We start from the raw sequence: 23,767 nt of genomic DNA, 5'->3' as shown, positions 1-23,767 counted from the left end.
TGGAAGCTCCGATCGTGCTGTAAACGGCCGCTGTGATTGGCCATTTACAGCAATCTGTGACTGGCTGTGTCCAAGGGACACAGCCAGCACAGAATGTCCCCGATGCACACCCACGGGAGCTTGCATCACAGAAATAAACAGGAGGACTTCCAGGGACGCCCTCCCGGCAATTGGTGTCCGCACTGTAGCTGTCTTTCGGACGCGAAGTGGTTAATCTTTTCTTTTCAGGTCTTTATTAAGGCAGCTGGTCCTAGCTCTCATTGAGTGTATGTCTCCTAGGGATGAGCCGAACACCCCCCTGTTCGGTTCACACCAGAATATGCGACCAGGCAAAAAATTTGTTCGAACACACGAACACCATTAAAGTCTATGGGACACGAACATGAATAATCAAAAGTGCTAATTTTAAAGGCTTATATGCAAGTTATTGTCATAAAAAGTGTTTAGGGACCTGGGTCCTACCCCAGGGGACATGGATCAATGCAAAAAAAAGTTTTAAAAACGGCCGTTTTTTCGGGAGCAGTGATTTTAATAATGCTTAAAGTCAAACAATAAAAGTGTAATATTCCTTTAAATTTCGTACCTGTGGGGTGTCTATAGTATGCCTGTAATGGGGCGCATGTTTCCCATGTTTAGAACAGTCTGACAGCAAAATTACATTTCAAAGGAAAAAAAGTCATTTAAAACTACTTGCGGCTATTAATGAATTGCCGGTCCGACAATACACATAAGAGTTCATAGATAAAAACGGCATGGGAACCCCGAACCAATATTAAAAAAAAAAAAATTATGTGGGGGGTCCCCCTAAATTCCATACCAGTCCTTTCAGGTCTGGTATGGATTTTAAGGGGAACCCGTGCCAAAATTTTTTTAAAAAATGGCGTGGGGTCCCCCCAAAAATCCATACCAAACCCTTATCCGAGCACGCAACCTGGCAGGCCACAGGAGAAGAGGGGGGACGAGAGAGACCCACCTCCTGGTATCACCTTATCTATGAGCACTCCATTCTCATTAGGTGTCACATAAACGGGAGCTCCTCCTGGTATCAGCTCTGTAATGAGCTCCCACCACCTTCTCATGTTCTCACCTTATCTATGATCTCCCTCACTCCCCCGGTCAGCCTGTATCACTCATCCATTCTGCTTGATGGTGTTTTTCAGTCCAGCACAGGCCACGGCGTCCCCCCTCCTCACAGTGCTGAGGCTCCTGGAGAGCAGATGACAGACACCTTCGAGCTCTGTGCTCTCAGGACTGAGGGAACCAACATCATGGGCAGCATGCAGCAGGCGGTGGCAACCTCTCTTGTCATGTGATGGCAGTCGGCAGTCAGCTGACACCTCTGAGGGCGGAGCCTTCTGTACCCTGGGCACTCATTGGCTAGGACACCCCTGCTATCTCCTTAGATAGTAGCTGGCTGCTACATCCCTCCCAGCATACTGTGTGGGCGGCACCGGGTGACAGCTGAGCGGTTCACATTTTTTAGGGGGGGGGATCAGACACCTTGGCCCAGTTCGTCCCTGTCCAAAACCGATTTTTCAAGAAACTACCCGGGGCGTCCACAGGTCCAAAACTCGGGAATGTCCTAACAAAATTGTGACTGTTGCTGGCAAGTATGTGGTAAGTGCCTTGCTGCCCGGCCACTCACGAGCGCCCCCTTCAAATGGCACCCATAGCATATGCCATATCTGCCATACCCTAGATACGCCACTGGCTTCCACTTTTCTCAGTGGACACTCTGGTATGCATGGTTTATTATGCTTTTTTCAGTGCCGTCACAAAGTAATCTAGAGCGATGTTGAGATGTATGAGCATTATGTGTCAGCAAAAATCCTCCCCCAAAATTGAGCACTAATCTGCATGCTTAACCCAAGTACAAATCTGCCACCCTGCTGAAATCCCCCCTCTGAGCACAAATCTTTGCCCCCATCCCCTAAACCCCCACCCCAACACAAATACCCCTCCCCAAAAAAGTCACGTCTCCTACCACAAATCCTCTACCCCTCAAAATTCCCTCCAAGTCCACATACCCTCTCCCTCAACCTCCTTGCAGCGCCCCCCCCCTCACATGAACCCACAGTGCCCAGTGCAGCCACCCATCCTGCCCACCCCTTGTCCCAGGCCTGCTTTTTTACATATGAACTTCCCCACCAGTATAGCACATTGAGAGGGTGGTCTTGTATTTACACTAGTAATATTTGCATATTTGAGCCATTTTGAAGTTTTTTTGTGATTATAGTCTATTCCTCCATCAAGGAGAGTATCACCATACTTTCATATGCATCTAATCAGATCAGGATTGAAAACATTTCTACCATGAGGGCTCATTCACACCATACGTGCATGAAAACTGATGGGAACTGAAGTGAAAACCGAGCAGATTTCACTTGCAGAGACATCGGTTTCACATCAGTTTTCATGCATGTTGACATCAGTTTTAATGTGTGTCAGTTATGTGCCCTGTTCACACCAATGTTGATGCCATGTCAGTTTTTTCCCATGCAGAAAACTGCATACAAGTTGCAGATTCCTACACAGAAAGAATCTGCATGTTGTGGTGTGAACAGGGCACGAGGCCTTAGCCCCTGGATCACACCATGGTGCAGTTTTTCTGCATGCATTCTGCAAGGGCACAAACAAATAATGGTTCTCTATGTGCCCTGTTCACACCACAACACTGGTATCATGTGTGGATTTTTTCTGTGTAGAAATCTTAAAAAAACCTGACATGACATCAACATCGGTGTGAACAGGTCACAGAACTGACATGCATGAAAATTGATGTAAACTGACGTGAAACTTATGTTTCTGCAAGTAAAATCTGCATTCCCTTCAGTTCCCATCATCATTCAGTTCCCATCATTTTTCACGCATGAATGGTGTGAACGAGCCCTTAATCTTGCCTCAAGGTTACTTTTATCTGTTGGCTACATCACAGTCTTGTGATATTTAACCACACATATTTACCTCTGAGTTCAGCACTTAATTTATTCCTGTGGACTTATTTTTACATTTACACATTCATCATCTTTGCTGGATTCCATGATATCTCGTGAACCTACACAGACTATTCATATTATTCCCCTTTTCTCAGTTGGAGATCATTTATTCACTCAAGTGAATCCTGTAAATAGACCCATCCCAGTTTATTGTATTTTTATTGTACACTTGTTCAATCATTTTTTTGAAGCCTCCACATATAGACAAATCGGATAATCTTAGATTTCATACCCTCCTCTGCCCCACTCAGATGCAATAAATAAATAAAAAAACACTCCTGCCTCCTGGGATGGCCTCCTGTCGAATGCCTGCTCTGCGCTTTGACATTTCTTATATAGGTAAGGGGCGGAGCCACGTGGATATGTCACCCGGTGTCACCACCCTCTTATGACTTCATGGACTGGTGCATGCTGGGCCTGTGATGTCACAAGGGGCCCCTGGATGACCTAGATAGGTGGCACCACCCCTTACCTATGTAAAAAATGTCAAAGTGCAGAGCAGGCATTTGGCGGGAGGCCGTCCCAGGAGGCATAGCAATTTCAATCTATTTTTATTTTTTGGGGTCGGCGGTGTGGCGGGTTGCCTGATTGATGATGGATTTACATCGAGGGACACCTTTTTTTTATTTTTTTAGTAAGGGATTTGTCAAAAACTTGTTTTTATTACATTTTGACACTTTTTTGGTGAATGAGTAGTGTTACTATGTACCCGATACCCATTCACATGGGGGGGATCTGGGGGCCCCTTGCTAAAGGGTGCTTCCAGATTCTTATAAGCCCCCCGTCTGCAGACCCCCTTAACCCATGGCCACAGTTGTGGGGATGAGGCCCTTGTCCCCATCAACATGGGGGCAAGGTGCTTTGGGGTGGCCCCAAGGCACCCACCCTCCATTTGAGGGCATGTGGCCTGGTATGGTTTTCTGACCTGCTGGGTTGCATGCCCGGATAAGGGTCTAGTATGGATTTTGGGGGAACCGTATGCCATTTTTTTTTATTTGGCATGGGGTTCCACTCCAAACCCATACCAGACCACGCCTTTTTTTTCTTTATGTTTTAACTGCCACTTTTTTTGCTGAGCTGTCAGCGGGGGAAACCCCTTGACAGCTGATGACTCATTGGTTGTTAATGACACTGTGGCCGGCTTCCCGGCCATGCTCCTTAACAACCAGCTTACACTGTGCCATGATTGGGCTTTGCCCAATCAGGGCGCATAATGCAGCACTCATTGACTTGGCCCCCTTCAGGATGGTATGGCATTTCATTCTCCCTTGCTTCGGAAAATAGGACATTACCATCTTGTTTATTTGAATTAGAATTTTCTTCCTCTTGATTAGAGAAACCAAGAAGTACAATGTTTGTCATGCTGCTCAAAGTTCCAGAATATTGAAGACTGTTGTTATTTCTGACCTTGGCGATTTGCCCTGGACTAGAATATCCTGAAAATGAGCTGTGCAGCCTTGAGTGCTGACATCTGACATATGGTGATCCAAGTTCCCATGTCCAGCTGCTTTTGCAGATTCAATACCTAGAGCCAATTTGGCTTATCTGAAGTAATGATCTCGATATGCACTGGCTCAGGAAGCCTGTTTGAAAGCATGGAACACATTTCCTGTGCTTCATTGATAGAACACCACATTACTCTGTTACCTGCTTACTGGACATTACCCCCACAACCACCAGAATAGGGATCCTCATGAGGGACCCCTTTAGCACCTGTGGTATGAGGAATTCAGGGAGGAGAGTTTAAGAGGACCTGCTTGGAAAGGACCAAAGGAAGCAGTCAGGTAAGGGTAAAAATAGAACAAAAATGATTTTCATTAGTAATTAATTTCTTGCTAGGGACAGTAGCTGCATCCTATTACTGTGAGGATAAAAAAAGGATTCTGGTGCTAGGTAGAGTTTTTTTTTTATTTATGGAGTAGTCAGTCTTGTAGCCCTGTAAAGTTTGACCCATCAGTATGCTGCCATGCCATGCACAGGAAAGGACTATTAGGCAGGCTGCAAACAGGGTCGGACTGGGAATAAAAACCAGCCCCAGTGACGTAGCATGGGTTGTCAGCACCCAAGGTAAGGCAAGTAATTTGCACCCCTAACCATTTAGCGCTCCCTGAGTCTCTTCCACTCATACTGTATTAAATCTCTTAGTTCCTCTTTGTTCTCCTTTCTTTCCCCTTTATCTCTCTCTATCATAATGTCTTGTTTTTTTTCCCCATCTCTCTCTCTATGCATCTTTCTTGTTCTCTCTCTTATTATGTCTCTTCCTTTTTCTTTGTTCCTCCCCCTCTTTTCTTCTCTCTTCCATGCAGTCTCTTTTTTTTTTCCTTTCTCATCTCCTTTCTTGCTCCCTCCCCTCTCCCGCTTTCTTTCCGGAAAGTGAATGGCTACATGCCCATTTATTGTATATATATATATATATATACACACATACATATGATGCGAGTTGTATATGTGTAAAAAACAAAATCATACTTGGGGGGCACACCCTATGCGTTTACATTCAAGATGGTGCTGATAAGACCAATAAACAGTACAAAATATTACAGCGCACACATACAAAAATGACATTTAAATCCTGCAAGGCTATTTAAAAACACTTGAACACATTCAAAAAATATGGGGGATTTGGTCACACTATATGGCAGCCCTCTTACTGCATGAAAGTACCCCATTATTAGTGGGTCCTACACTGATAAAAGAATGAAAGATCCTGCGTCTCAACCATTGGAGATACATTCCTCTTTATGGGAGAACTCCACCCCCCATTACCTCTTATTAGTGTCCACCAGTATATAGGAGGAGTCCCTTCAGTTCTCCCATAAAAGAGGAATGTATCTCCCATGGTTTAGACGCAGGATCTTTCATTCTTTTACTAGTGTAGGACCCACTAATAAAGGGGTACTTTGACGCAGTAAGTGGGCTGCCATATAGTGTGACCAAATCCCCATATTTTTTTAATATGTTCAGGTGTTTTTAAATAGCTTTGCAGGATTTAAATGTCATTTTTGTATATGTGTAAGACACATTACAAGAGATGGTCAGAGGCTGAACATGATACATGAGATGGTCAGAGACTGCAGACATGATACAGGAGACGGTCAGAGACTGAAGATATAATACAGGAGACGGTCAGAGACTGCAGACATGATACAGGAGACGGTCAGAGACTACAGACATGATACAGGAGAGGGTCAGAGACTGCAGACATGATACAGGAGAGGATCAGAGACTGTAGACATGATACAGGAGACGGTCAGAGACTGCAGACATGATACAGGAGAGGGTCAGAGACTGCAGACATGATACAGGAGATGGTCAGAGACTGCAGACATAGTACAGGAGATGATCAGAGACTGTAGACATGATACAGGAGACGGTCAGAGACTGCAGACATGATATAGGAGACGGTCAGAGGCTGCACATATGATACAGGAGACGGTCAGAGACTGCAGACATGATGCAGGAGGCGGTCAGAGACTGCAGACATGATACAGGAGAGGGTCAGAGACTGCAGACATGATACAGGAGAGGGTCAGAGACTGTAGACATGATACAGGAGACAGTCAGAGACTGCAGACATGATACAGGAGGCGGTCAGGGACTGCAGACATGATACAGGAGATGGTCAGAGACTGCAGACATAGTACAGGAGATGATCAGAGACTGCAGACATGATACAGGAGACGGTCAGAGACTGCAGACACAGTACAGGAGACGTTAAGAGACTGCAGATGTAGTACAGGAGACGGTCAGAGACTGCAGACATAGTACAGGAGACGGTCAGAGACTGCAGACATAGTACATGAGATGGGTAGAGACTGCATGTATGGCTGAACACAGTGTAAAAGCGTATAGTAGGGCTGCGCCACTCTACTTAAACAAGCTCTTCAAAATCAAGTTAGTAATCCTCCTTTTAAAGTACAACCAAGTGCCAGAAGACAGCAACACATCCAATTTACAAAATTCAAATTGTCTAATGCCCCGTACACACGGTCGGATTTTCCGATGGAAAATGTCCGATCGGAGCGTGTTTTCGGAAATTCTGACCGTGTGTGGGCTCCATCGGACATTTTCCATCGGATTTTCCGACACACAAAGTTGGAGAGCAGGAGATAAAATTTTCCGACAACAAAATCCGTTGTCGGAAATTCCGATCATGTGTACACAAATCCGATGGACAAAGTGCCACGCATGCTCAGAATAAATAAAGAGATGAAAGCTATTGGCCACTGCCCCATTTATAGTCCCAACGTACGTGTTTTACGTCACCGCGTTGAGAATGATCGGATTTTCCGACAACTTTGTGTGACCATGTGTATGCAAGACAAGTTTGAGCCAACATCCGTCGGAAAAAATCCTAGGATTTTGTTGTCGGAATGTACGAACAAAGTCCGACCGTGTGTACGGGGCATTACAGTGAACTGATCAGGATTGGTGGAGAACAATAAACAGTTAATGAGTCTGTGAAGCTTCTAGTCTGAATCAGCAGTAAATCATCCAAAAAACATCAAACTGTGCAGCACACACAGAGCTCTGGCTAAATAGCTGAGCTGAAATGGTTAACAGACAGCCATCGGCAGGCTGTCTCCCAGGGATCTTATCAATCAGTTTGCAGGTTAGGAAGCTAAAAAAAGAAAGAGTACAGAGCCAGACAAGAGGGAGAGGAGGCTGATCAGTAACCTGCACACTGTCCAAAAGGCAGAGATTTCTGGATGACACCGGTCGGCCAGCATTACATATAACATTGCTCCCGATGATCTTGTTTCCATTTAGCCAGAGCTCTGTGTGCTGCAGGATTAGTTTTGCTGTGGCTGTGGTCATACCATCCTTTATCTCCTCGGCTTCAGGTACTGTGTATCTCCCTCCCGACGCCCCCATTCATCCCCTATCCAGCACCTGTGTACATTCAAATGTGGCGGGCTCGAGAGGGAGGGGTTACACTGTCTGCTGCACAATGGCTACTTACTCCTCCGGTCCTCGCTGCTACACATTTCTTCAGCCAGCCCGCCAGCACAGGCGCTGCCGCTTCTCTCTCAGCTGTTCTATTTAAAAAAGTTCAAGAGCTCCTAGCTGACAGCGTCCCCAGAGCAGGCGGCCTACCGGGAAATTTCCCGCTATCCCGGTAGGCCAGTCCGGCCCTGGCTGCAAAAATGAGAAATGTATTTAGTCGAAGGTAAAATGTATTGAAATACAATCACAGTGAATAATCAGTTATGAGAATGAACTTAAAGAGGAGGCCCCTGAAAAATTAAAAGTCATCAGCTACAAATACTGCAGCTGCTGACTTTTAATATATGGACACTTATCTGTCCAGGGAGCCTGCAATGTCGGCACCCCAGGCGATCTTCTGATTGACTGTCGGGTGCAGTTGCCACCATTTCAGGTAAGGGAACCCGGCTTTTGGCTTCACAGCCAGGTTCCTACTGCGCATGCATGTAGCGTGCTGTGCTTTCTAATTGGTCCGGCGGAGCAGGAAGGAGTAGGAGGCTGAACTTCCGAAAGACGTGGCCGCTGCCCCCTCTCCTGGAAGTGGAAAACAGTACCTGTCAAAAACAGGTACACGTTCCCCCCTCCCCCCTAAAAGGTGCCAAATGTGGTAATGGAGGAAGGGGAAGAAGACGGATAAGCAGAAGTTCCACTTTTGAGTGGAATTCTGCTTTAACAGGTGCTGACCAAAGAAACAAATTGTGTGTGATAAAGGGACAGCAAGAGCCATTTACTGTGTTTGGATGTGTTGTATGTGGTAAGAAATATTAAAAAAATTAAAATAAATGCAAACATTATATTGCCTCTTTGTTTTTTAGGGTGCTATTATCACACTTTTTGGAGTTAATTTCCTAAAGACAAATAGACATTGCAAGGGAAGTTGTACTTTGCAAGGGAATTTTATCCTGCACTTAGCGAATAAGGTGAAATTCTGCTGGTTTCCATCATCTAATCACATGCAAGTAAAACATTTTTTTTTCACTTTCTTTGTGCTTGATTGGATATTGTTGCAAAGTGAAATATCACCTCATTCACTAAGCTCTGGGAAAAATGCCCTTGCAAAGTTCAACTTCACTTTCAAAGTCAACAGCCTTTTTGCCTTTAGTAAACCAACCCCATTGTCTTACCAGTTCAAGGAACAACAAGCAAACACAAACATATTATTTCAGTTGAAGGCAGGGAGAAATGGGATTATCACGGTGCCATGAACAAATTAGAACAAAATTAGTTTAAAATTTATATTTTTTATTTATATCAAAAGGTAAAAAGTATATATAATTCATACATATACATGGTACATAGCAAAAAATCAAAACAAGAGAAGCATAATACAATTCCAAATAATGACCGTCACCACAGATGTTGAGAGGTGATCGCTGGTCAATTCATCCCAACTAGTTTTGCCAAAACATTGGCTTCATCAGGGGAATATACAGACTAAAGCAAAAAGTAAAATCACTGAAAGGAAAAAGGAGTGTATTAATTAATTAAATCCACATGATATAATATAATAGAGGTGAACAGTCATGTCACCAAGTGGTCAAGATCTTATCCAGGCTGTATCCCCCGCCCTCCAGCCCCCACATCCAGGACATACCGTGCCAGAATCCCAGGATACAAGGTAGACACCACCAAGCCACTGAGAACAGTAATCACACCCAACCCTGTATTTGGCTATAGGGGACCCAATAAGGCGCCTAAAGAAATTAGAAATTGGCATATAAATATTCAACTCATCATTAATTAATAATGGGGACTAAGCCTCAATTACATACCCTAATTACACATAGAAGAGACACCCAATGGTGCACGAGATGAATCAAGACAGGATGCTTGGATGTAGAGTTCACAGAATATGTATAAAGCCAAAGGAGCTAAAAAGTAATATAGATGATAGTATTAATGGGATAGCCATGGTGTTTTAAATGCTAAACATGTTGGTGGCAGGCGCTCATAATGGAAAATTAACTGATCAAATGGCTAATTAACTGTGGATGCTTACCAAAGGTGCATACATCAATGATGGCAAAGAGTGCACGCTAGACATGAGATTCAGCCATTATAAAGGCTGAGCATAGGAACCTCCCCAGGATATCCTCCAAATAGCACCAGTAAATTTGATAATCTATATAGGAATCAAATGCAGATAAGTGTAATGTCAGCATGGAGTTTTCCCAGCGTTACATAATTAAACAGCGGTAGAAGGAACAAAAGTTCCCACATAAGGTGAAGGAAAGAAAGGAAGGTCAATAGTTTTACCTTAATCAGATATCGCCTGGCCGCCGCACTTATCCCACAACAGGTGAGTAAAAGAATGAAATTATGTGGCAGCCTTATAAGTCCCCCACCCGATCAGCATGAATTAATCAGCCAATCCGGAGCAGACAAAAGGTGGATGGGACACATGCGCAGTAGCCGAAGCACACAGCCTACACTACCCAGAAGACCGAGCGTCAGCCGCATCACGTGGTATTGTTTACCAGTGATGCGGTCTGAATAGATGTAATACGGGCTTCGGACCTATCAGAGGAAAGGGGGAGGGAAGATCGAAGCCGTCACCGCCGTCCAAAGATAGAGGGGGAAAGGAGGCAATTAGTTGACTGGGAATATCTGTGAGGGTCCCGGCCGAAGGGGCGGGATGACTCAAAAGTCAGCCCCTGGGTGTCCATGCAGCCAAAGGCTGTAGTGGGATACATTCTCAGATGGCATGGAGGTAAAACCACCCCACATACCTGAACCAACCAGGCAGACCAGGAGAGGAAGCCAGGATAGCCAAAGGCAGAGGGATACAGATAGGACAGCCAGTCCAGTGGACATGTGTTGTTACCATGACCACCAGAGGGTGACCGATTGGACAGGACGGCCACAATAATTGAAAGATATGAATGAAATTGAAAAAAAAATAAAAAACAAAAACAATATTATAATGTTACGGTAATAGACATGTTGTATTAAATTTCATATGGTTATACAAAAATAGTAATCATCATAACAAAGAACATTCCAGTCAGCAATAAGTACAAAATGTCAATACACCCTAATGAAAATACAAATAAAATGGAAAATAAGACTGGAAAAAACATAACAAAGATAGTTCATCATCTTAGCATACAAAAGGAGTCCCTACTTGTAGAGACAATAGCAGTGGGTACAGGATGGAGGCAGGGAATGAGGACAAGATCAAAAACAGAACTCTGAGGGCCCAGACAGGCAATAAGGAGGCATACGACGGATAGACCAGTTGGACAAAAGCAAAATTAATGAAGACAAACAAATGTCCCATTTTAGAGAAAAGATTTAAAACTAATATATTCATTTAAACCAGGGAATTTTACAGCGTCCAACGAGTATATCCATATAGTCTCTATTTGAAGCAAGATATTATCGATATTGCCACCTCGAGCATGTTGGGGAACATGCTCGAGGGCAGCAAATCGAATGACATCGGGATCATAATTATGTTCCATCGCAATGTGTCTATTCAAAGCAGTGGTGGTTAGATGTTTGTATAGGGGTGCGATATGGTCCTTAATACGTTTAAGAAATGGGCGCTTGGTCTTCCCCACATAGAAACAGCCACATAGACATGAGGCTAGATATACTACTCCAATTGTCTTACAGGTAACTCTATGTCTCAAACGATGAATCCTGCCATTGGGGAGAACAGAATGCTTAGAATTATGAATAAAAGGGCAAAAATCACATGCACCACATGGGAAGGTACCCACGTTGGAATGATCCATGGGACCTCAAATCATATGGTGACTGTGAACTAGAAGATCCCTCATGGATGGAGCACATCTATAAGTGATTTCAGGGTATGGTTTCAAGAATTTTTTAATAGTATTGTCAGCCGTTAAAAGTGGCCAATATTTCTGGACAATACCTCTCATTTGACTATGTTGTTTAGAAAATTGAGTAATAATCCTAACAGACGGGTTTAGTTTCACAGATTTAGTTAAATTAATAAGATCGTGTCTGTGTCGTTTAATAACTCTATTAAAAGATCTCTTCAGCAGGGAACGACTGTATCCCCGCAAACGGAGTCTATCATACAGATCGTTAGCTGCCAGATGAAAATCCGAATCCTGAGTACAGTTCTTTCTAAGTCTCAAAAATTGACTATAGGGTATGCTGTCTAGTAAGGGCTGGGGATGTGCACTGGCCGCATGTAAGATCAAGTTGCCCGAAGAGGGCTTGAGGTACAAAGATGAATGCAAGACACCATCCTTACCTATATGTATTTGCAAGTCTGAAAACTTATTTTGGATTGACTGCATTCCATTGTAAAACTTAAATTATAAGCATTTACAGCCAGTAAGTCCATCAGCCGAGAGAGTTCATCTCGACTACCCGACCATAAAATGAAAACATCATCAATATACCTATACCAGGCTACAATGTGTGAACGCAGTTCTGATATGGATTCTTGGGAAAACAAGTCCCTCTCCCACCCCCCAGGTACAGGTTGGCATAGGAAGGGGCACATTTAGTCCCTATAGCTACCCCCTGTACCTGGAGGAAGTGGAAGGAACCAAACATAAACACGTTTCTAGTCAAGATGAACTCAAGCAGCCGAAGAACAAACCGGCTGTAGCTGTCAAAAGATGATCCCCGCTCCTGAAGATGAGTACAAATTACTTCAATACCTTGTGTGTGTGGAATTGAGTTATATAAACATTCAACATCTAGGGCAACCAGTCAAGTATTGGGAGGGACTTGTTTTCAATCTATATGACGCAGCAGGTGAATAGTGTCCTGAACATAAGAAAATAAGGCAGTTACATGAGGTATTAGATATTTATCCACCAGGGCACTAGCATTCTCTGTTAAGCTCTGGCAACCAGAGACGATAGGTCATCCAGGTGGCTTCTCCACTGATTTGTGCACTTTTGGTAAGGAATAGAAGGTAGGGATTTTGGATCCTTCACATTTAAATAACTCCATGTACTGTAGTCGATAATGCCAGATTGGTAGGCCTCGAAAATTAGACTATAATATTCATTGTTGAAATTAGTTATCAATGTTTTAGAGATAGGGCGGTTCCAACGTGTGTTGCCAAGGACATCCCGGCACATAGTTTCATATGCGAGGACGTCCATGACAACAACGTTGCTGCCCTTATCGGCAGGTTTGATGACCAAACCAGGATGGCATTGTAGTTCTCGAAGAGCTTTCCGATGTCGAAGGGACAGATTGTGTGTTTGGACTTGTTGTAAGTCCAAATTCTCAATTTCAAAAGTTATCTGTTGAACAAAAGTCCAAATGTTGGGATTCATTTGAAGTGATGGGAAATTGCACGATTTAGGTTTGAATGACAGTGGTGGGGGTAAAGAGACACCGGGGACGGCTATGCCACAAGGATGAATTTGTGGCTCATCATCCACAACGTGCCCCTCCCCCCATAGTTGTTCAAGATCCTCCAGAGCCCGAAGTTCAGGCTCAGAGGGTTCGAAAGAAGTAGATTCGATAGGTCCCGGAGATGGTGTTTTATCATAGATAACCTTGAATAGGAGGCGTCTGGCAAATAAATGTATGTCTTTAATGAGTTGAAAACTATCAAGATCAATGGAAGGGCAGAAAGTAAGGCCCAATTTTAAAACATTAATCTGATCGACTGTAAGATTGACCGATGAGAGATTGACAATATCTAGTTCCAATGGATTTGTATTTAAAGGGGTTGAGGTGGGTTGGTCAAGTCTGGTGTCTTTCCTAAAAAAATAGGTGCCAACTTGGGATCAATGGAATGTGTACTAGTGGAGAAAAGTGAGGATATAGTAGGTTCACTTGCTCGACGGCCAATGACTGACAGGGCCGAAGTTGAAGGGATAGGAGTGGTAGTGCCAAGTGGAAGGTGTACTGAGGTGTCAGAGGGGATAAGTGTGGATGCAGGTCTACCCAAGGATGGAAATGGGGTAGACGATAGTGCTTTAGAGGAGTGTGTACGAACCGTGGAGGGTTGACGTGTGGAGGTAGGACCTGGTGTGCGGTGAAGGGAAACAGTGGAGGTTGTGACGGTACGATCCCCTTTCCTTTTTTTGTGGAGTCTTTCTTGAGAAAGTTTGTGATAAGTAGTGGAAGAACTGGGAGAAAAAGTCACAGAATTAACATTAGGTACTACATTCTCCGACTTGGGAACTTCAGTGGTATGAGGTTTGGAAAAGGGCTTGTTATAATTGGTTTGACTCCATTTATAAGCAAAGCCATTTTCGTGAGCTAATTTGTCGCAAAGGAATTTACCTTCTTTGATGTTTATAATTTCTAACGTATATTCTTCCAGATGTGACCGTAAGTCTTTGTCACGTTTGATAAATCTGGGAGAAGAGATGACAAGACTGTATTCATCATACCAGTTGCCAATCTGTACATCAAGTTGACTAAGTTCAGATTCGTATTGTTTACATAATAAGGAAATCATTTCAAAGGAGCACGTTTGAAGATTTTGCTCCCAAGATTATATAATAGGTTAATTTATTTTAACAGTAGCTGCCCTTCAAAATTAATAGAAAAAAGTTTTATAAAATGAAAGAAAGTGAGAAATAATTGTGAAGGGCGGCTACTGTTAAAATAAATTAACCTATTATATAATATACCTCTATCTACGAGCAGTGGGACAGGATGGTGGATTTTTGTGGTGAGGCCTTTGCGGATCTGATGACAAAAATTCGGTCATCCAAAACGGAGGCCAATGTTTCTGATGATGACCTCGATCGTGCATTTATGAGACTGCAGCGTCTTCTCGAAAAAAAGGTACGCACATATTGGCACAAAGCCTATTTTGAAAAATATTCCCTGAACGGTATAGTACCCTGGGGTTTGAGGATCCAGATGTTCCCCAATATTAGGAATATCAATGATTCTCTTAAACAATCTTGGGAGCAAAATCTTCAAACGTGCTCCTTTGAAATGATTTTCTTATTATGTAAACAATATGAATCTGAACTTAGTCAACTTGATGTACAGATTGGCAACTGATATGATGAATACAGTCTTGCCATCTCTTCTCCCAGATTTATCAAACGCGACAAAGATATACGGTTACATCTGGAAGAATATACGTTAGAAATTTTAAACATCAAAGAAGGTAAATTCCTTCGCGACAAATTAGCTCACGAAAATGGCTTTGCTTATAAATGGAGTCATACCAATTATAACAAGCCCTTTTCCAAACCTCATACCATTGAAGTTCCCAAGTCGGAGAATGTAGTACCTAATGTTAATTCTGTGACTTTTTCTCCCAGTTCTTCCACTACTTATCACGAACTTTCCCAAGAAAGACTCCCCAAAAAAAGGAAAGGGGATCGTACCATCACAACCTCCACTGTTTCCCTTCACGGCACACCAGGTCCTACCTCCACACGTCAACCCTCCACAGTTCATACACACTCCTCTAAAGCACTATCGTCTACCCCATTTCCATCCTTGGGTAGACCTGCATCCACACTTATCCCCTCTGACACCTCAGTACACCTTCCACTTGGCACTACCGCTCCTATCCCTTCAACTTCGGCCCTGTCAGTCATTGGCCGTCGAGCAAGTGAACCTACTATATCCTCATTTTTCCCCACTAGTACACATTCCATTGATCCCAAGTTGGCACCTATTTTTTTAGGAAAGACACCAGACTTGACCAACCCACCTCAACCCCCTTAAATACAAATCCATTGGAACTAGATATTGTCAATCTCTCATCGGTCAATCTTACAGTCGATCAGATTAATGTTTTAAAATTGGGCCTTACTTTCTGCCCTTCCATTGATCTTGATAGTTTTCAACTCATTAAAGACATACATTTATTTGCCAGACGCCTCCTATTCAAGGTTATCTATGATAAAACACCATCTCCGGGACCTATCGAATCTACTTCTTTCGAACCCTCTGAGCCTGAACTTCGGGCACTGGAGGATCTTGAACAACTATGGGAGGAGGGGCACGTTGTGGATGATGAGCCACAAATTCATCCTTGTGGCATAGCCGTCCCCGGTGTCTCTTTTCCCCCACCACTGTCGTTCAAACCTAAATCGTGCAATTTCCCATCACTTCAAATGAATCCCAACATTTGGGCTTTTGTTCAACAGATAACTTTTGAAATTGAGAATTTGGACTTACAACAAGTCCAAACACACAATCTGTCCCTTCGATATCGAAAGCTCTTCGAGAACTACAATGCCATCCTGGTTTGGTCATCAAACCTGCCGATAAGGGCAGCAACGTTGTTGTCATGGACGTCCTCGCATATGAAACTGTGCCGGGATGTCCTTGGCAACACACTTTGGAACCGCCCTATCTCTAAAACATTGATAACTAATTTCAACAATGAATATTATAGTCTAATTTTCGAGGTCCTACCAATCTGGCATTATCGACTACAGTACATGGAGTTATTTAAATGTGAAGGATCCAAAATCCCTACCTTCTATTCCTTACCAAAAGTGCACAAATTAGTGGAGAAGCCACCTGGATGACCTATCGTCTCTGGTTGCCAGAGCTTAACAGAGAATGCTAGTGCCCTGGTGGATAAATATCTAATACCTCATGTAACTGCCTTATTTTCTTATGTTCAGGACACTATTCACCTGCTGCGTCATATAGATGGAAAACAAGTCCCTCCCAATACTTGACTGGTTGCCCTAGATGTTGAATGTTTATATAACTCAATTCCACACACACAAGGTATTGAAGTAATTCGTACTCATCTTCAGGAGCGGGGATCATCTTTTGACAGCTACAGCCGGTTTGTCCTTTGGCTGCTTGAGTTCATCTTGACTAGAAATGTGTTTATGTTCGGTTCCTTCCACTTCCTCCAGGTACAGGGGGTAGCTATAGGGACTAAATGTGCCCCTTCCTATGCCAACCTGTACCTGAGGGGGTGGGAGAGGGACTTGTTTTCCCAAGAATCCATATCAGAACTGCTTTCACACATTGTAGCCTGGTATAGGTATATTGACGATGTTTTAATTTTATGGTCGGGTAGTCGAGATGAACTCTCTCGGCTGATGGACTTACTGGCTGTAAATGCTTATAATTTAAGTTTTACAATGGAATGCAGTCAATCCAAAATAAGTTTTTCGGACTTGCAAATACATATAGGTAAGGATGGTGTCTTGCATTCATCTTTGTACCACAAGCCCTCTTCGGGCAACTCGATCTTACATGCGGCCAGTGCACATCCCCAGCCCTTACTAGACAGCATACCCTATAGTCAATTTTTGAGACTTAGAAGGAACTGTACTCAGGATTCGGATTTTCATCTGGCAGCTAACGATCTGTATGATAGACTCCGTTTGCGGGGATACAGTCGTTCCCTGCTGAAGAGATCTTTTAATAGAGTTATTAAACGACACAGACACAATCTTATTCATTCAACTAAATCTGTGAAACTAAACCCGTCTGTTAGGATTATTACTCAATTTTCTAAACAACATAGTCAAATGAGAGGTATTCTCCGGAAATATTGGCCACTTTTAACGGCTGACAATACTATTAAAAAATTCTTGAAACCATACCCTGAAATCACTTATAGACGTGCTCCATCCATGAGGGATCTTCTAGTTCACAGTCACCATATGATTTGAGGTCCCATGGATCATTCCAACGTGGGTACCTTCCCATGTGGTGCATGTGATTTTTGCCCTTTTATTCATAATTCTAGGCATATTGTTCTCCCCAATGGCAGGATTCATCATTTGAGACATAGAGTTACCTGTAAGACAATTGCAGTAGTATATCTAGCCTCATGTCTATGTGGCTGTTTCTATGTGGGGAAGACCAAGCGCCCATTTCTTAAACGTATTAAGGACCATATCGCACCCCTATACAAACATCTAACCACCACTGCTTTGAATAGACATATTGCGATGGAACGTAATTATGATCCTGATGTCGTTCGATTTGCTGCCCTCGAGCATGTTCCCCAACATGCTCGAGGTGGCAATATCGATAATATCTTGCTTCAAATAGAGACTAGATGGATATAATCGTTAGACGCTGTAAAATTCCCTGGTTTAAATGAATATATTAGTTTTAAATCTTTTCTCTAAAATGGGACATTTGTCTTCATTAGTTTTGCTTTTGTCCAACTGGTCTATCCGTCGTATGCCTCCTTATTGCCTGACTGTTTTTGATCACTCGGGCCCTCAGAGTTCTGTTTTCGATCTTGTCCTCATTCCCTGCCTCCATCCTGTACCCACTGCTATTGTCTCAACAAGTAGGGACTTCCTTTTGTATGCTAAGATGATGAACTATCTTTGTTATGTTTTTTCCAGTCTTATTTTCCATTTTATTTGTATTTTCATTAGGGTGTATTGACATTTTGTACTTATTGCTGACTGGAGTGTTCTTTGTTATGATGATTACTATTTATGTATAACCATATGAAATTTAATACAACATGTCTATTACCGTAACATTATAATATTGTTTTTGTTTTTGATTTTTTTTTCCTTGTCAAAAGAAGTTTATTGAGTATACAATATTATAAAGATACATAAAGTAAGTTTACAAGGATCTATAAAGTAAGCTCATTGTTTTACAGTAGGGTTTATATAGGTAAATATCATGGAATTTCATTGGGTTCACGTAAACCTAAATTAAAGATATATATCATTTCCTTAGTTACTTTTGTAGGTATTTAAATGATTTATACCTACTATACATATTGTTTACAGGTAGAGTGTATATAGGTCAAATAAATTCTGATAATGAGCTTTAATCGTAAGGTGGAGAAAAGGAAAGAGAAAGAAGAAAAAGGGTAGAAAGGCAGAGGTATGGTCCACAAGGTTGTCCCGCTCGTCAGTTTATTATTCTTTTTAGTTCTCTTTGAAGCCTTAGAATGGGTATCTCTGTAAGTCATTTAATCTGTTACCATGGCAACAGGACAGAGTCATTGAAATTTGACAGGAACTGTTGTTTTATCCAAGGATGCCAAAGTTTTTCAAATTTTGGAATTTGATTTTGATCGATGGCTACCATCTTAGCATGGGACATTGTATTATTCATTCTGTGAATTGTTTCTGCTAGTACCAATGTAGGAGATTTCCATGCCTTGGCCACTGTTTGTTTTGCAGCCGTTATTAGTTGGATCATAAGTTTGAATTGAGAGAGTGTTAACCATTCCGGTTTTAGATTAAGTAAAGTTATATATGGATCTGGTTGTTTGAATTTTTTTTCAATTTCATTCATATCTTTCAATTATTGTGGCCGTCCTGTCCAATCGGTCACCCTCTGGTGGTCATGGTAACAACACATGTCCACTGGACTGGCTGTCCTATCTGTATCCCTCTGCCTTTGGCTATCCTGGCTTCCTCTCCTGGTCTGCCTGGTTGGTTCAGGTATGTGGGGTGGTTTTACCTCCATGCGATCTGAGAATGTATCCCACTACAGCCTTTGGCTGCATGGACACCCAGGGGCTGACTTTTGAGTCATCCCGCCCCTTCGGCCGGGACCCTCGCAGATATTCCCAGTCAACTAATTGCCTCCTTTCCCCCTCTATCTTTGGACGGTGGTGAAGGCTTCGATCTTCCCTCCCCCTTTCCTCTGATAGGTCCGATGCCCGCATTACATCTATTCAGACCGCATCACTAGTAAACAATACCACGTGATGCGGCTGACGCTCGGTCTTCTGGGTAGTGTAGGCCGTTGGCTTTGGCTACTGCGCATGCATCCCATCCGCCTTTTGTCTGCTCCCGATTGGCTGATTAATTCATGCTGATCGGGTGGGGGACTTATAAGGCTGCCACATCCTTTCATTCTTTTACTCACCTGTTGTGGGATAAGTGTGGCGGCCAGGCGATATCTGATTAAGGTAAAACTATTGACCTTCCTTTCTTTCCTTCACCTTATGTGGGAACTTTTTTTCCTTCTACCGCTGTTTAATTATGTAAGGCTGGGAAATTGCCATGCTGACATTACACTTATCTGCATTGGATTCCTATATAGATTATCAAGTTTACTGGTGCTATTTGGAGGATATCCTGGGGAGGTTCCTATGCTCAGCCTTTATAATGGCTGAATCTCATGTCTAGCGTGCACTCTTTGCCATCATTGATGTATGCACCTTTGGTAAGCATCCACAGTTAATTAGCCATTTAATCAGTTAATTTTCCATTATGAGCGCCTGCCCCCAACATGTTTAGCATTTAAAACACCATGGCTATCCCATTAATACTATCATCTGTATTACTTTTTAGCTCCTTTGGCTATATACATATTCTGTGAACTCTACATCCAAGCATCGTGTCTTGATTCATCTCGTGCACCATTGGGTGTCTCTTCTATGTACTGTATGTGTGTGTGTGTGTATGCTGTGTGACCCCATAATCTCCTATTGCCTGGGGACCCCATAATCTCCTATTGCCTGGGGGCCCCATAATCTCCAATTGCCCGGGGGCCCCATAATCTCCTATTGCCCGGGGGCCCCATGAGTTGTCAGTCCGCCCCTGTTCACCTCTATTATATTATATCATGTGGATTTAATTAATTAATACACTCCTTTTTCCTTTCAGTGATTTTACTTTTTGCTTTAGTCTGTATATTACCCTGATGAAGCCAATGTTTTGGCGACACTAGTTGGGATGAATTGACCAGCGATCACCTCTCAACATCTGTGGTGATGGTCATTATTTGGAATTGTATTATGCTTCTCTTGTTTTGATTTTTTTTGTATGTACCATGTATATGTAAGAATTATATATACTTTTTAGCGTTTGATACTAATAAAAAATATAAATTTTAAACTAATTTTGTTCTAATTTGTTCATGGCACCGTGGTAATCCCATTTCTCCCTGCCTTCAATTGATTACTTTTCAAGGGATGAGGTGCCGTATCTACTAGGACATTCCTCCTATCACTTCTCTGTTCATATTATTTCAGTGACAATAGCTTGTCAAGCAGCCCTCCAGAGGACCTAATTTAAACATAAAATATGACCTCCTATTGACTGCAATGTAATTCAATTTCAAAATCCTAGTGTAGCACCCTCCAGTGTGTGCTACTAGAATGGAGATTAGTCAAACTATAGTCTAGCCCAGGGATAAACCTGAGTCGCTGGATCTAGGTCAGGGTTATTAGAGGCCGGGGCTGGATGACTCATAGCAGCTCTCTGATGCCCCCACCCTGTTTCTAGAATTTTGGAGAACATTCTGGAAGATAGTGGGCAAAAGCTGGGAGGGTTTGCCTTGAATATTTAGGGGTCCTTAGCCAATACCCAGGTTGGGGGCCTGCCAGGCAACTAATGAGCCATGCCAGCAGAGGAGTTGAGTGGCTGAAGGACAAGCAGTGTTGAAGAGAGTCTGTCGGTGGCCCTTGAGGGGCCCCTGCCAGGAGGGGTTTTACTTCTGGCTGGAGATTGGGAGGCTGGCCTGGAAGGATCCCATTACAGGAGTGGGAAGAGAAAGCAGCCAGGTGGGCTGGTGGCAGCCAGGTGGGATAGCATTTCTGCAAGCAGTAGAACTGGGACAAGTGTCTACGAAGAGGCAGAAGGTTGTGTGAGATGCTGTTCACTCCACATAGCAAGTTTACCAAGGGACTCTTCCTAGCCTGTAATGGGCTATTGCTGAACTGACTAGGGACTGTTAGTTCCCCCAGGAGTGAACCAGTAGGATCTGTACAATGGAACCAAGTTTGTGCAGGTGGAAAGAAGAAAAGGAATCTGTAAATAGGGAGGAAGTTGTCACTGGTTTTAATTGTTGGACATTTTCAAGTTGGGTGTCCCATAATCCCTTAACTAGGGCCATCTTAATGCATGGGCACTCCTGGGCACTGCCCAGGGGTCCCAGGTGCATGGGGCCCCGCAATAATCTTGCATTACATCATATTTGCCAACTGTCTGGGACATTCATGCTTTTTACTAAACTGTCCCGAGATGGCCGTGTCCTGGGAAGTGTCCCAGAACCTATACTGTGCCCCCCTGATCCCAGTATTGTGCCCTCCTGACCCCTCCTGTACTGTGCCCTTCTGCATTCCCCACTGCACTGTGCCCTATGTGTTGATTAGTCTTTGATTTATGGAATGTTTTCTTTTTGAAAAATTTATTTTATTGAAAGTACTAATGAATCTATATTTAATTCTATCAACTATTTCTTGAAAGGTGTGTAAGTTGGGACAAGCTGGTAGGGGCCCCAGTGCATTACTTTGCCCAGAGGCCCATGATGCTATTAAAAGGGCCCTGCCCTTACCCCATCCAAGTTATCATCCCCTAATAAAACAACAAAAACACAAGCCAAAGGTCTGATCACTGTGTCTGAATACAAGAAGGAAATGCTGTGTGACTGGCTGTGCAGTAATGGGGAACCCTGCCATTAGCAACTCCTACAGGGGTAGAGCTACACTAGTATGACAATTTTATTTTAACTTGTCAAATTAAAGTCTAACTGAATTTTAGCAGAATTGCTTATCACACCACATCACTTTATACTGAAATATTTCCTGTAACATCCATATTATGTTTTTTTTTTTCTTTCAGAGATCAACTTCAGGAGCAAGGCATGCGCCTAAGGTCATCCATCAAGCAGATTTTGAAATGTGATTTTGAACAGGAAAACATATCTTCCCCGGTGCTACTACCACTTGCTGATTGTATTATCAGTGCGTGGATACTGGAAATGATCAGTAAAAATGAAGATGAATACATGAAGAATCTGGAGAAGACAATAAAGCTGCTAAAACCCGGAGGCCAACTGTTACTTATTGTGGCATTAGATATGACGTACTGGTTTGCTGGAGCAGAACGGTTCCATTGTTTTAAATGTAATGAGGAGTTTGTGAAAAATGCCTTTGGTAAGGTGGGTTTAGTCATTGATTACTATGCAGTGCAGAGGAGACGCAATGTCAGTGATTTCGCTGATTATAAAGCTTTTCTATTCATTGTAGGACGCAAAGGGGAGTAGATGATTGGAGCCAATAGCATTCATCTGGAGCCAAATCGAGCCAAATAGAATTATGTTGGCCTCCGGGTTTTATTGCAGTCAGAAATCACAGCAGTTGCGCTAAAGTCAGCAATGTTATTTTGCATCAATCTGTGTTAAATTGTGTTAACAAATATCGCTATCTTAATAAAGATCATTCAGAATATAAATGTGTGTTGACTTGTCTTGGAAGAATATTGTAAACCTTTTATGTATACAATATATCTTTTTATCTATTTATTGATAACCAACGCATTTCAGGACATTAACTGTGTGCCTTTCATCAGAATATGGATAAAGATTATTTAAAACTAGAATATCAGATACAGTGTATGGACAATATATTAGAAAACATAAAACATTAACATTATCAGGTTCAATACCTAAACATTATTAAAAGTTTGTGAAGAGAAAAAATATAGAAGAGATTAAATTGATAAGTGTTGTACACGACGGCAGGGATCGGTCCTGGATGGCAGCTATATTTCCCCACTATTTGGGTTGTGTTCCCTTTAACCACTTACTTACTGAGCACTTTTACCCCCTTCCTGCCCAGGCCAATTTTCAGCTTTCAGCACTGTCACACTTTCAATGACAATTCGAATGACAATTCAACGCGGTCATGCTACACTTTACCCATATGACATTGTTATCATTTTTTCACACAAATAGAGTCTTTGGTGTATTTAATCACCACTGGGTTTCAATTTCTTTCTAAGCAAATGAAAAAAGACCAAACATTTTCAAAAATATTTTTTTTTTCATAGTTTGTTATAGATTTTGGCAAACATAATTTTTCTCCTTCCCTGATGGCCATTATTAGGCTGCACTGATGGGAACTGATAGATGGCACTGATGTGCACTAATAAGTAGCACTGGTGGGC

General features: G+C 42.6%; 1 protein-coding gene across 1 annotated transcript in view; it reads left to right on the top strand.

Annotated features, from left to right (window-relative positions):
* The window catches only part of LOC141111263 (indolethylamine N-methyltransferase-like), a 61,745-nt gene extending 38,708 nt beyond the window's left edge, over positions 1–23,037 (top strand). The window contains exon 3 of the mRNA XM_073603406.1: positions 22,442–23,037. Coding sequence (XP_073459507.1) covers positions 22,442–22,865 — 424 coding nt within the window. The 3' untranslated portion in view covers positions 22,866–23,037. The remainder of the gene's footprint in view (positions 1–22,441) is intronic.
* Positions 23,038–23,767: the final 730 nt, after the last annotated feature.

The sequence above is a fragment of the Aquarana catesbeiana genome, linkage group LG10 (genome assembly GCF_042186555.1).
Source record: "Aquarana catesbeiana isolate 2022-GZ linkage group LG10, ASM4218655v1, whole genome shotgun sequence".
Classification (NCBI taxonomy): domain Eukaryota; kingdom Metazoa; phylum Chordata; class Amphibia; order Anura; family Ranidae; genus Aquarana; species Aquarana catesbeiana.
The sequence above is the reverse complement of the archived record's forward strand: the minus strand, read 5'-3'. Positions and strand labels throughout refer to the sequence as shown.